General features: G+C 48.2%; 1 protein-coding gene across 1 annotated transcript in view; it reads right to left on the reverse strand.

Moving 5' to 3' along the window:
• Nucleotides 1-11,119: 11,119 nt before the first annotated feature.
• The window catches only part of PM20D1 (peptidase M20 domain containing 1), a 30,305-nt gene continuing 26,417 nt past the window's right edge, over nucleotides 11,120-15,007 (reverse strand). Inside the window, exons 12-13 of the mRNA XM_007077139.3 lie at nucleotides 13,001-13,100; nucleotides 11,120-11,585 (exon numbers count right to left, since the gene is read on the reverse strand). Of these exons, the coding sequence (XP_007077201.1) occupies nucleotides 11,462-11,585; nucleotides 13,001-13,100 (224 nt within the window). The 3' untranslated portion in view covers nucleotides 11,120-11,461. The remainder of the gene's footprint in view (nucleotides 11,586-13,000; nucleotides 13,101-15,007) is intronic.

Consider the following 15,007-nt stretch of genomic DNA (forward strand, 5'->3'; position numbering starts at 1 on the left):
CCTCCCCCAGAAAGGAACTGCCACCCCCAGGTTTTCCCCTCTTGTCAGTGGAACCTGTGACCAGTGGTTCCTTCCTGCCCTTTTCCACTGGGAAAGTGGCTCGGGGGGCGTTCTAGCATGACTCCAGACCCCTGGATGGGTTTTGGAGTAGGGATGTGCCTGGGGAGAGGAGAACGCAGTGCTGGCTTTGAAGCTGTTGGTTGCCCTTTCCTCTTTCGGATACACATGAACACCCACAGCAACCTGAGCATCTAATTCCTTTGGACAAGGACGACAGACATGTGCAACCTGGCGCCCCCACCCGCCTTCCCATGCTAGTATTTAGGATTATTTCAGTTTAGCTGCTAAAACATTTGCATCAAGGGCCTGCAGCCTCTAGAGGAAATGTCAGTGTCTTAGAACCCCAATTTTGGCCTCAAACACTGGGTCTCTCTTCCTGGAGGGAGAAGTAGCTGCTAGACTAGGAAACAGTGGGCCCCACCAAAAAGGAGCCGTTTTTGAAGAGGGGGTGTAGGATTAGGCAGAAAATTAAGGCTGATGTATCTGGAGACATTTCAGTCAGGGGCTGGAGACAATTCCCGTCCTGCTGCATTCAACAGTCTTTCCTGCTGCTTTAACCCTTCCTACAGCTCAGCCACCTGTATGTAAAATCTTGCTCTCTCCCCTATTCCCTTCCCACCTTGTATTTCTTACCCACCTGAAAACAGTTCTCTCCTGTGGGTTTTTTTTTTTTTTAAATCAAAGTATACCAGCCATGTGTGAAAATGCACAAAACCAGAGTTTACAGGTCAACAAATTATGACACAATGAACATACCCACATAACCGCCACCTAAATCCAGAACGAAATCATTACTGGCATCCCAGAAGCCCTCATTTTCTCTCCCAGTCACTACCCCACCCTCCTTACCAAAGGCAACCTCTAACACCACAGAATAGTTTTGCCTGCTTTGGAACTTTATATAAATGAAACCATTCAGTAGGTATCATTTGGCGTCTGGTTTCTCTCACTCAATATTATGTTCGCGAAATTCATGAATATCACATTGTGGTAGCAGTCCTCACTCATGTTCGTTGCTTTACTGTATGGCATTAAACGAATATAGTATAATTTAGCTTTTATGCTGTTGATGGACATTTGAGCTGTTCCCAGTATGGGGTTATTATGAGTAATGCTGCTGTAACAGTTTTGTTTGTGTCCTTTGATACACTTAAGTTCATATTTCTGTTGGGTATGTACCTAGGAACAGAATTACTGGGTCCTAGAGTAATCATATGTTTAGTGTTAGTAAAGGCTCCTAAATAATTTTTTGAAGTGTTCCTATTAATTACACTCCTGCCAGCAGTGTCTTAGAGTTCCGGTTACTTCCCATTTTCATCAACACTCTGCATGGTCAATCCAAAAAGATTGAAAAATTTTAGCCATTCAGGGGGCGGCTCAGTTGGTTGAGCACCCGACTCTTGATTTTGGCTCAGGTCGTAGTCTCACTATTCGTGAGCTTGAGCCCTGCATTGTCAGCGCAGAGCCTGCGTGGGATTCTCTCTGTCCCTCTCTCTCTGCCCCTCCCCTGCTCTCTCTCTTTCTGAAAATAAAAAAATATTAAAAAAAAATTACCCATTCGGGTGAGTATGTAGTAGTATCTCATTGTGGTTTAAATTTACATTTCCCTGACAGCCAATGAGGTTAAGTGCCTCTTCATACCTTTATTTGTCATTTGGATATCTGTTCGAGCATTTTGTCCATTTTGGGGGTCCCTTTTGTATTTGACTTTCTGTCTTCCTGCTTTGTAGGAGTTCTTAAATATTTCAAAGATGAGTCCTTTGTAGGTTATAGGGATTGCCAAGTATTTCTATGAGCATATGAATAGAGGACTTCGGTTTTGGGGTCTTCGGAAGCCCCAGGGCCACTCGGACAAGACTGGGGGCTCTGTGTCCACTTTGATCACTAGTGTAGTCTCAGCTCTTGGCACTTAGTAGGACTCAGCAAGTATGTTGAATGAATAACGGATGGGATAGGTAAGACTCATCCAGGTAGTTCGCCCTGTGTTGGGCTGATCCCTAAGGTCAAACATCAAGAGGGGCTGGCGGGGGCAGATTTCCTTCCAGCCCAGCCAGCTGTGACCTTGGGAAGGGGAAGACACGCAGCCCTTCCCTACTGAAAGAACAGAAATAGCTACAATCTGTGAAGAGAGAAGCACGGAAGTAGGGAGCGGAGGTCACAGATGAAAAGACAGGAACTAGCAGCAGGTAGCAAGCCAGACAGATGCTTCAGGAGAGACTCCATTGGGGGTGGATGCTCAGACACCCTCAAGGAGACAGCGAGCATCACAGCCGACTTTTATGTGACAAGGACTTCCAAAGTCCACGTGGGTCTTCTCCTCCCTCGGGACATGCTCACTCTGAAAGCTCGTTAGTCTAAAGAGCTCTTCTATACTTAGAAACACTATTCCCTCTCTGAAGGAGGTGCCTTGACTCTTTGGTTGCAGGGTCTCATTCCCACCTCCCCGAGGGGAACTCTTTTTTTCAGGTCTAGGTGTGACTTCCCTGTGGCCTGTAATGTCCATCCTGCAGATGGAAAATGATCCAGTCACTGGCAGTCCCTCTCCAGGAAGTCTTTCCCCAGGCCTGTGGCACTTCTCTGTTACCGTCCTTCTCCTTCTCTTCCTTCGGACACAGCAGATACCTGGTCAGGTCAGGGGTCTCCACAGGGGAGGGATTTCTCCCTTGCAACACCGTGACAAACTCACAGCACTCCTTTCCCAGGTTCCCTAGAAGACAACGAGGCTGGTGGTGACTTCAGAATTTTCTATATAGGATGGGTTTGGGGTAGAAGACTGGTTGGAGAGGAGCTAGATGACGTGTCATGAAATGGCATTTGTATTGCAACCACAGCATTTTCACTTAGAACGTGGGCTTTTTTGGCAGAGGTGAAGGACTTGGGGAGGGGTGGTCCTCATTGTGGAGGAGCCTGTGAGGAAGCGTCTCTGTGGGGCAGGCTTCTTCAGTCTTGCTTGGCATGTTTCCTAACACGGGGTTCATTTAGCCTCGGTCCTGAGGTCTCCAGGTCCCATGGCCTTCCATCGGGGACAGCTGAAGTCTACCAATGGCTTCTCCATGGGCCACCTGGGTACTCATCCTGAAACATCATAAAATTCCAGAGCCCTGTAAATCTTGGCTCCTCTAACCAGTGTGGTAAAGTCACAAGACTAGCCTGACACGGCTGGAAACTTTTCTGTCTTTTGTCTCTGCTGGGCAAGGGGTGCCCCCTCCCATTTTTCCCTTGCTATAACCCCTCCCCTCCTATCTCCCTTCCAGAGGTCAATTTCTTTCCTGCTGCCCAGAGCTGAGGTGATATCCCCTTCCGGCTTCATTCAGTTCTAGGAGGATGTAGTTATGGGGGCGGGATAGGGAAGTGTGGCCATCTGTGCTCAGGGCCAGTTGCTCTCACCATCTCCTTCGCTTGTCTGCAACTCAGCTCCCCTTTCCCAAAGTCCCCTGGATACCCTCTCTGGATTCCTCTGGGTAGGAAGTTTCCGACTATTTGGAAGCTGCAGTTCTGAAATTACTGGGTGTTACTGGGAAGCCCCAGCAGCAAGCAAAATAGCCTGGCGAAGCATCCACTGGGGACAGAGCGGTCATCTTTGAGAGGAAGTGCCGCAGAGAGGCACGTGCCCCAGTTCTGTGCTCACATGGGTTTGAATCCACACTCAGCCACACATTAGGTGTGTGACCTTGGGTCAGCTCCTTGATGTCTCTGAGCCATGTCTATAAAACGGAGACACTACTCTTTCAGAGATGCTGTGAGCATTAGCGATAATAAGAGCATTCGGGACATTCCTGCGCATAGTAGGGATATTATGTCTTCACCAAAAAGGGAGAGGCCCCGTCAAGGATCAGGCATATGCAAGGGCCGCTCAGGCTCTCCCTGGGGTGCACGCTGAAGTCTAGCCTTCCCAGACCGTGAAGGGCACGCCTACCTGCAAAAGGGTAAAGATGGGCAGTCTTCAGCTCCGTGGATGCGGGTGGGGAGCTAGTCTCAGGGCAGCATCCCTGTGGTGGGTCATCAGCCAGATACGAGTAATCTTTATCTTTCCAGAGCAAGATCACAATTTGCAAACCAGATTATTGTTTCACCCCGCCCTCCGTGTTTACTGCTCTTTGATTAGCCAACGGCCCAGGGGTTCCTAAACTGGCCCCGTCAAAGGAATCACCTGTGGGCATGTCTTTTAAAATATAGATTTCCAGGCCTCTCTCCTGGAAATTCTGTTTCCAAAATCTGGTGCCAGGCCGGGAAATCCGCCCTGTTAATTGGTGCCCCAGATGACTCCTGTGATCTGACCAGTTTGGGGAACGGTGCCCCAGCCTGGTAGTTTCTAACCATGGCTGCATATTAGAACTCCTGGGTGAGGTTTAACAAAAATATACCTTTGTTATAGGAGGAAACATTGAACTTTGTCTGGGAAGGCTCTAGAAGTCTTCAAAGACATGGAGATGCTTCAGTTGACTCTTCCTGTGTGGATTTATCTATTAACTCATTTAATCCTAATAATTACCCTATGAAGTAGACTGTTGGAATATAATAGGTCAAAAACAAGTCTGTGGATTGGAGAAACCTAGGTATATTTAAAAGTTATTTAGGTTTGGGGCGCCTGGGTGGCTCAGTCGATTGAGCGTCGGACTTCGGCTCAGGTCATGATCTCATGGTGTGTGAGTTCGGGCCCCGCATGGGGCTCTGTGCTGACAGCTCAGAGCCTGGAGCCTGCTTCGGATTCTGTGCCTCCCTCTCTCTCTGCCCCTCCCCTGCTCACAGTCTGTCTGTCTGTCTCTCTCTCAAAAGTAAATAAACATTAAAAAAGATTTTTTTAAAGTTATTTAGGTTAATCATTAGGGAAATGCAGATCAAAATCACAATGCAATATCACTTCATACTCACAGGTTGGCCATTAAAAAAAAAAAAAAAAAAGCAAAGCCCAGAAAATAAGCCTACGTTGGCGAGAGTGTGGAGAAATCCAAACCCTCGTACATTTGCTGGTGAGAATGTAAAATGGTGTAACCACTGTAGAAATAGTTCGCTGTTTCTTCAAAAAGTTAAACATATAATTACCATATCCCCAGCAATTCCACTCCCAAGTAAATGCCCAAAAGAATTGGGAACAGAGAATAGCATTCTAGTCGGAGGAAACAGTGAAATGGCAGGCAGGCCAGGGAGAACGTGGCAGTTTTGGAGAACAGCACGTTTTTTAATACATGGCTGGGTGGGGAGTGGGAGAGAAAGATGACAGTGCTCTCTGATGATATCAGGTACGAAGCTTGGGACTTTACAGGGGCTTTTTGTTTGATGGGCTGGTTTTATTTTGCTAAGTGGATTACAAGGTCCTCAAGCATAGATACTTTATATTTTAAAATTTATACTAATTTTTAATGCCTTATAGTACATTTAAAATTTGTTTGCGGACATATTCTAATTTTTTAAAAAGACAGTTTTTTTTTAGGAGTAGCTTTAGCTTTACAATAACATGAAAGAAAGGTACAGAGCCCTCCCATACATCCCCTGCCCTCATACATACATAGCTTCCCCCTTCATCAATACCATTGACCAGAGTGGTACATTTTTTTAAAAAAATTTTCTTTGTTTTAATGTTTATTTATTTTTGAAGGAAAGAGAGAGACTGAGCATGAGTGGGGGAGGGGCAGAGAGAGAGGGAGACACAGAATCCGAAATGGGCTCCAGGCTCTGAGCTGTCAGCGCAGAGCCCGACATGGGGCTCGAACTCACAAACCGTGAAATCATGACCTGAGCTGAAATCGGTCGCTTAACTGAGCCACCCAGGTGCCCCACCAGGGTGGTGCATTTTTTACCAAGGATGAACCGATATTGACACGTTGTCATCACCCATAGTTTACCTTAAGGTTCACTCCTGGTGTTGCACATTCTATGGGTTTAGACAAATGTTTAATGGTATGTTTTTTTTAATGTTTATTTTGGAGGGGGGCCGAGAGAGGAGGGGACAGAGGATCTGAAGCAGGCTCTGCACTGACAGCAAGCCTGACTCGGTGCTCAACGCGGGGTTCGAACTCATGAACCATGAGGTCATGACCGGAGCCAAAGTCTGACACTCAACCAACTGAGCCCCTAATGATATATTTATCATTAGAATATCATGTAGCGTATTTTCACTGCCCTACCGATCGTCTGAGTTCTGCCTGCCCGTAACACCCCTCCCCACTACCAGTGATCTTTCTATTGTCTCTCTAGTTTTGCCTTTTCCAGAATGTCATGTAGTTAGAATCATAGAGTACGTAGACTTTTCAGATTGGCTTCTTTCACCGAGTGATACGCATTTAAGCTTCCTCCGGGTCTTTTTATGGCTTGATAGCTCATTTCTTTTTAGTGCTGAATGATATTCCATCGTGTGGCTAGGCCACAGTTTGTCCTGCTAAAGGACACCTTCTTTGCTTCCAAGTTTCGCCAATTACGAAACAGGTTTTTGTGTAGATAAACGTTTTCGGGTAAATACCAAGGAGTGCACTTGGTGGATCATATGGTAAGAGTTTTGTGAGAAACTGCCAGACTGTTTTCCAGAGTTGCTGTAGTTCTGTTTTCCCACCAACGATGGAAGAGAGTGGCTGTTGGCCCACATCCTCTTCAGCACCTGTGTTGTCAGTGTTCTGGGTTTTGACCGTCCTAATAGGTATGTACTGGTTTCTCGTTCTTTTAATGTTTAAAAAAATTTTAATGCTATTTATATTTGAGAGAGAGAGAGAGAGAGAGAGAGAGAGAGAGAGAGAGAGAGAGAAAGAGACTGTGAGCAGGGGAGGGGCAGAAAGATGGAGACAGAATCCGAAGCAGGCTCCAGGCTCTGAGCTGTGAGCTGTCAGCACAGAGCCTAATACGGGGCTCGAACTCAAGAACAGTGAGATCATGAACTGAGGGGAAGTCAGAGGCTCAACCCACCAACCCAACAGAGCCACCCAGGTGCCCTGGTATCTTCTTCTTTTAATCTGCATTTCCTTGATGACATATAGGGAGCATCTTTTCATATGCTTATTTTCCATCCACGTATCTTCTTTGGCGAGGTGTCTGTTAAGGTCTTTGGCCCAATTTTTATTCAGGTTGTTTATTTTCTTACTGTTCAGGTTTATTTTCTTCTGAGTTCCAGGCTTGGATCTCTTGGCACGTCCAGCTTGTTACATCCCAAATGGAGCTTGTCATCTCCTGGATATCTGCTCCTTTTGCAGTCTTCCCCGGTTGGGTAAATGAAGCCGCCCTCCCATTGGCTCATGTCAGCCGCCTGGGAGTCGTCTGGACCCCTTGCTCTACCTTGCCTCCCCCCTACCCATCAACCACCAAGGGCCATGCATGGACTCCACCTCCTAAATACCTCAAACATTTTTTGTTGATGTAAAATTTACATGCAAAAATTAAGCACACAATCCATTGGCATTTAGTACCCTCACAATGCTGTGCAACCAGCAACTTTATTTAGTTCCAGGGCACTTTCTTCCCCCCACCCCCGGAGGAAACCTTTTAACCCATGAAGTTACTTCCCTCTCCCCCGCTCTACTAGTCTGCTTTCTGTCTCTGTGGATTTCCCTATTCTGGACATTTCATACAAATGGGTCCATGCAATATGTGACCCTTTTGTGTCTGACCTCTTTCGTTCGGTGTAACGTTTTCAAGGTTTATCCATGTTATAGCATGTATCAGTATTTCATCCCTTTTTATGGTTGAATAATCGTTCATAGCATGGATATAACAGATTTTGTTTATCCATTCATCTGTTCATGGACATTTGGGTGGTTTCTATCTTTTGACTATTATGAAGGGCGAAGCTACGAGTACTCAAACTTTTGAGTACTTGTTTTCAGTTCTTTCGGGTATATAAATAGGAGTGGAATTGCTGGGTCCTATGGTAACTCTATGTTTGACTTTTTGAGGACACAACGAAATAATGAAAGCTGCGAAAGACCCCAGAAACCCAGTGTTTCGGTCACTCGGGTTTCAGCACTCAGTGCTGGCACAGGGCAACTTGTCACCCTACACGCATGGTCCTGAGACTAACACAGTTCAGTTCAGGCCCCAGAGCGACACTTCTCTACAGAGCTTGCCCGATGTCTTCAGGAAAAAAAAAAAAAGAACACCCTGAAGATGTATAGGTTTTGTCACTGTGAACTTTAGAGACAGACATGGCTTTGGCGTGCAGGGAGGAACTGAGTTGTCAAAGTGCTTAGCTAAGAGAAAGGAAAATCGACTTGTCAAATCCTTCCTCTCAGATAGCACGACTGCGATGGATCCCTGTACAACATGCTATTTCTCAGCAGGGCTGACTGTCCATTTTCTCGCTCTTTGAGTTCCAGTTTCTGGTTCTGGGGGTCGTCACGAATTAGTGTAGTATTTACAGCATTGCACATGGTGGCTGAGGAATATTTTTGGGTATTAAACGCTTTCTATTATTCTTACATTTTTATATTTGTAGGTCTGGACGTCACATATATGAAGCATGATGCTTATCCTCTTTATTGGCAGCTGCATGGACACTGAACCCTGACATTGCAGGTAGTTTCATTTTTATAAAATTATGTAGATTTAAATTTTCAAAAAAACCCAAACAGACCAATGAAGCGTTCAGTTCTCCAGTAGGAACTTTGTCTTTTTCTACTATCTCCTCCAGAAGGAGAGAATATTGGATCCAGAATGGCCACATTTTTTAGCAACCTGGGGCAACATCAAGGGACTCCCATCCCATCCTCTTTGCTTGGGAAGATTTTGCCTTCTTTCCAACCTGAGGTATGAGTAAGAAGCTTGAGTGAAGTCTTGGATGGGGATGTAGGGTATTCCTGTGATTATCGCCGAGGTTCCTTCCAGGAGGATTTCGGGAGTGGTAGATGGATGTGGGGAGGGGTGGGGGAAAGTTTCAGATTCATTGCTCTTTCCTGCCCAGAGTCTTAGAGCTCATGCTGTCCTGGTCTGGCCAGCATTTTCATTCTTTCCAGAAGCCTTTGGGGGCCATAGGGCTGGAAGGTCTGCGTTCTCAGAACCAGGATTTGGAGCAGTTCCCTCTCAAGGGTCTTCCTTCCCACTCCAGACGCTGGAAGAGACTATCCTTTCTGACACTAGAAGAGAGTGGTGCGATCCAATGGGGACCAGGTCCCCTGCTCATTCTCCTTCCAATTATCCCATGGGTTATTAGAGACCTAGCTGTCCCTAAACTCAAAGAAGGGAGAGGAGCCCAACTCAGAAGCTGGGGTGGGGGTGGTAAGGAGTGTTGGCAGACAGAGGGAAGAGGTGTGAATAGAGTGAGGTCGGCCAGGGGAACACAGAGAGCTTGAGCTACGAATCAAAGCCGATGGTAAAACAGCCTTTGTCCTTGAGATCTCCCTGGATCGGAATGAATGAGCCACACACCACAGGTTCTTGGGACGGGCAATGTGGTGCGATTGAAAAGGCACTGGACTTGGGGATTTTAGACTGGCATTTGAATTCCACGGCTGCCCCTTAAGAACTGTGTGATCTTGGGCAGATGACTTCTCTGAGTCTCAGTTTCCCCTTCAGTACTACTAGCACAGGCTTTGGACTCAGAGAGACTCTGCTCCCAACACCTGCATGACCTTGGGCAAAGTGCTTAACCTCTGAGTCTCAGTTGCCTCATCTGTAAAACAGGGGCAATAGCCCCTTGGAGCTGTTGTCGGGATTGAGTCAGATAACAGATGGGAAGTAGATTCCATCATTAATTTAGGATCATGGAAAAATGGTGCATCTGGGGCCAGGTGACACGGGTTTGAATCTGCCCCTAGCTGGCTGTGTAACCAGTCTGAGAACCAATTCCTGCTCTGTAAGAAGGGGCAGTAATATTTTCTTCATGGGGCTCTGACGAAATCAGGTGGACGAGAGCACTTTGTACGGCTCTGTACGAATGTGAAGGATTATTTCTGTTCTTCAGCTCACCCTCCAACAAAGGCTGAGTAAGTACTGAATTGGCAACAAAAAGGGAGGGTGAGGGAAGGAATGTGAATCTTAGGGGGAGTAGCAAAAAAGCTCAAATAATCCTCACACTGTGTTTCTAACACTTTCCATTAAGCCTAAACTTCAAGGGAGAGCTCACAGCCATGGGAGGGAGGTGAGGAACCGGGGGGGGGCCGGGGAGTTTGAGGAGGGAAAAAGAGCCCACGGCTGTCAAACCCCAGGAAGGCGGGAAAGGTCTTTGTCTGGTGAGGAAAAATGGAGTCTCTCAAGTCCCTGCTCCCTCTGCGTCTCGCTCTCTGACCCCAACTCCCTAGTGACCCACAAAACTCAGCTCCCGGCTTGGAGCCAAGAAATGGTGCCTTCCAATGCCCCCTACCTGGCAGCTACTAAGCAGATTCAAATACCCTCAGGGTCGGACTCCGGACTCCGCAGAGAGAAGACAGGAGCCCTGCTGTTCCCTAAGGGAGTGCAGCTTGCTCCTTCTCTGCCCGCCGCCTGGGGCAGAGACCCTCAAGTCAGGCTCCTCCTGGCTCCCCCCCCACCCCATGCCCTTCACCTTCCCTTTGACAGGTCAGAACCAGGACCAGATGCCAGGGCCGGAGGCCTGCTGGTCCTGGGCTCCACTGAGAGGCGGGATCACGAGTGCCCTTCTCTTGGGAGCTCAGCCCATAGGAAGTGCCAGGGAAATGTTTCCACAGATTAGTGCCTCCTGGGGTGAGGCAGAAGCAGGTGGTGGGAACAGGGCAAGGGAGGGAGCAAAGCCCAGGGAGCCCTTGGGAAGAGCCCAAGGACAGAGGCTTTTTTCTCCAGGCTCCAGCCTCCAGAACCGGGAGGCTGGGGGTTCCTCCAAAGCTCCCCTGCCTCAGTGCCACCCCTCGGCGACCGCTTCATGCCGCAGAGCTCACGTTATTTGACTAGTTGTTGTAGTGATTACAGTGGTATCACAGTTTGACTAAGTTCTGCTCCGGATGTAGGATAAATTGGAGGGCAGGCGAAGGGATGCAGGGGCAGGAGAGGAGAGATGAAAAGCCAGCTAAAAAATCCAAGGGAGGTGCGGGGAGAGAAAGGAAGTTAACAGCAAAAAGAAATAGATAAGCAACGGAGAAGGCAGCCTGGCAAGCATGCCCTAAATTAAACATTTCTAGAAGGTAAAACCTTGAGATTTTCCCAAATCTGCATTTGTTAAGTCTGGCCTTAATAAGGGGTGGTTAAATAACCAGCGCAAGACAAACAAGCCGGGTAACCTCTAAGACGGGGACAAGAAGGCAGTAAGCACTGGTCAGCCTAGGGATGCAGATGTTCAGAGGAAGGGAGAAGCCAGATTTCTGCTGGCCCTTCCCTACTCCTTGGCCTGTTCTTTGGTGAATCCGGAGTGATCAAGGCAGGAGGGTGATGTATCATAGTGTGGTTTTGACCCAAAGTTTCATCAGCATTAGCTTTGCCCTTGAGTTAGCCTCGGCCGAGGTCGGGCACCCCTAATCCAGCTGGCTCCTTGACCTCACAGTTCGTGCAGGTGAGGAACTGGCTCCTGGTCTGTGTCAGCATTCTGGATAAACTCAAAGATGAATTTCACCTGGGTCTCGTAGGCGCGGACTGAGATTTTCTCATTGATGCCGTGGATGCTGTGGGAGAGATTTAGGGGAAGGTTGGAGAAAGCCAACCGCTTTAGCACAAGCCTTAGTGCAGAGTGCCCCCACCTCACATGCCCTGAAGCCACTGGCCTTTGACCCTCCAGGGGTAGGAAGTGGGCACGTGGGAGAGGCTGTTTGTAAGACGTGAGGTTTCATGTGACACGTAGGTCATCTTTCCTGGATCCACGACCGTGGCAAAGAATGGTGGGGGGAAGAAAATACTAAAATCCTGGGGAGTTCAGAATCATTTCCTGCCCTGGAATCGATTTGATAATTTGTCCCCTGAGGGGAAATTATCTTTTTAATTCTCTTTCTCTCAGGCTAGAGTCCCCTGGCCCCCACATTGCTAGGGGCACAAAAGGAGACAGAGGGAGACTGCCCAGGGCACCTCTACTTCACCTAGGAAATTTCCACCTGATCCTGTGCCCACAACCAGCCTCCACACCACCCAACACACAACCACACCACACACGTAACCTCAAAGATGAAAGGAAATAAAGAGCAGCAGCCTGCGGCTCCAGTTGAAAAACAAACAAAAACCATGAAAGCTGTTCTTGAGCTCGTATTCAAATACAGTATTTTCATTCTACTGGCAACTGACTTAGAGTGGGGAAATCAGGTCTGGATATGGCAAGGAACAGAAAGGTAGATGGAAGTCAACCCCCCACGCCCAAGGACTAACATTTTGCTGAAGAACCCACAAAGTAGTAATTCACATACAATAGTTAAAATTGAAGATCATGTCTTAGATCCCTATAGTGTTTTCTTCGTTTTTTTAATGTTTTATTTACTTACTTTGAGAGAAAGGGGGAGAGGGGAGGGGCAGAGAGAGGAAGAAAGAGAATCCCAAGCAGTCTCTAGATTGTCAGCGCACAGCCCGATGCGGGTCTCGATCTCACGAACCTGAGATCGTGACCTGGGCTGAAACCAAGAGTCAGAGGCTTAACCGATGGAGCCACTCAGGCTCCCCTATAGAGTGTTTTCTTCTGAGAATTCAAAGCATGTGTCCACCTTTGACCACAAGCGGGTCTGTTTCACTGAATGGTAACTGAGAAGTCTGGAGTCTCCCCTTCTGGGGAGAAAATGACGTCCAGAGGGTAAGCATGCTCCCAAAGGGAAGAGGTGGAGGGATTAAGACCCAAGGGTCCGACTTCCACCAGAGACTTTCCAATCATCTGATTATCTCCATCCCAGAAAACCAGTGGGCAATTTCCACGCACTCTGGGGAGTGGCAAGGCTCTGGCCATGAGGAAGTTTGGCCAGTCGGGTTCTAGAATTCTTCATTTTAGCTTGTGCAAACCCCAGCTTTCTCCTGTTCTGTGGGCTGGCAGGAGAAAGGGGGTGGGGACAGGTCAGATGTACCTCCTCTTTGCCCCTTGCTCTCCAGACCTATTCCACTCACTCACCTCTGGAAGCTCTGAGGATTCAGGTAGAGGGGGTTGAACCGGTAGATGCTGGTGGTGAGGTTTGTATAGTGTCTGCTGTCTGTGTTGCCGATACAAACACCTGGACAGAGAAAATGAAGGACGGTGAGGCTTGATGTGGATAATCAAGCCAAGATACTGGTGGGAGGTGGACTGGCTGGAAAATTAGGGCCTCTGGGCCAATAAGAACTTCACCTGGGCCCTCCTGGGAGCCTGTCGCTCTGAATTTTTAACCTTCGGGTTACCCGTTCTCAACACCTTCTAAAACACCGTTCGGCCAGAAGCATGGGGTCTCCTCCCAAGGGCGTTAGTGAGCTATCCCCGAACGATCCAGAGCCAAGTGTCCTCGCTCCACGATGATCAGGGAAGCCAGTACCTTCATTTTATACCCTTCCCTGGGCTATTTCGGAAATCTAGATATCAGCTCTTTACTGCCTCAGCTCTCTTTACACCACCCTAGGTCAGAAATAAACACGCCCCCCCCCCACACCCCCGGGAGTTTTACTGTTATAAAATGCAGTCCCCTTAAAGTAGAACATAATTTCCTGTTATTTTCTGTTTTCCAAGAGTCAAACCTCAGGTTAGGAAAGTCCCAGGCTGTTTATTCTCCAGCGTCTTGCTCTCCTGAAGGTAGGAGCAGCTCACCCCCTCTCCAGTGAGGGCTGGGCCTTGTCCCCGGGGGGAGCATTCTCTGAGAAAAGACCCCCTGAAGCACCCAGTGAAGAGCGGTGGGATGATCTGAGATGTTAGTTTGTGTTTTGTTTCATTTTCCACTTCCGGTTTCAAATGGGTAACTAGTTCTTCAAACTCCTTGCTTTAGGGATTTCTATCAGTTGATGCCTGCTTATCTTTTTTCCCCCGTAAAAGCCTAACCCTGTTAGGATTATGGCGGTTGCCACAGAGGGGAGAGGGTAGCGTAGGGAGCTTTGAGAGCCAAGAGAGAAGAATCGGGGACTGTGAGGGCCAGGGTCCTTGGATGGTGGAGACCCAGCCCTGCTCTGTGGCAGGAGTTCGAGTAGGGGGCAGACCTCGGAGGGGATGGTTGCCTGGTATGTTCAGGGAGATGGGGTCTTAGGTCTAGAGTCAAAGATCCTACTCTCCGGAATTCAGAGGGAATCTCCAACCTGAAGTGACCTTCTAGCTAGGTAATGGATGTCTCAGAGGGAGCCCCAAGGACCTATGACCACCCGCCAAGGGACTCCCATGTCAGGTTGCTACGTAAGACCTCGGGGCCTGATTCAAAATGAGGGTGGTGGTGGGGAGCCTGGAGGTCTCAGTAATACCTCAGGTTGGATTTCCTGAGGAGTGGGGCTTATAGCTAGATTTTGGTTGATTAAAAAACAAGGCTGCCCTTTTCACAGCTGATCTTGTGGAGGCAGAGTTTCACTGGACGCTCTTTATGGGCCCATGCCTAGCACAGAGGCAGGTCCTAAGTATGTGCTTAGAAAATGAGGGAATCCGTGATAAACCTAGATTTAAAAGACAAAACTGGACACAGGTCTTAGCATTATGGGCCATCCTCACATTGCAGACCAGAGATCCTCAAACTGTGGTCAGCCATCATCTGGTCTCAGAATCTCCTGAGGGATGTTAAAAAGGCAGACTCCAGTGTCCTCTCCAGATTTGGTTAGGCTGAATCTTTGGGAGCCCTAACCCTTCACTGTAATAAGTGGCCTAGGTAACCCTCTTCCACTGTTAAATTGGAGAGCCACCATCTACCCAGTATAGGTATGGAAGGTATGCTGGAAGACCAGGGAAAGGGCATAGAGGCACTGCTGTCTGGGCTGGGAGAGGTGAAGGGGGTTAATGCAAATGGTAGAGGTGGGGAGGCATTTCTGGGCTGCAGATTCTGAGGTCTGTTGCTGAGCTATTATCCTTGCATAGATCAGAACCAGCCTGGGGGAAACTTGGCCTCTTCTGTGGCTCCTCAAGGAGTAAGGTGGGGGTGGGGGTGGGGGTGGGGGTGGGGTCTGGGCTGATCCTCTCCTC

Source organism: Panthera tigris, chromosome F3, assembly GCF_018350195.1.
Source record: "Panthera tigris isolate Pti1 chromosome F3, P.tigris_Pti1_mat1.1, whole genome shotgun sequence".
Classification (NCBI taxonomy): domain Eukaryota; kingdom Metazoa; phylum Chordata; class Mammalia; order Carnivora; family Felidae; genus Panthera; species Panthera tigris.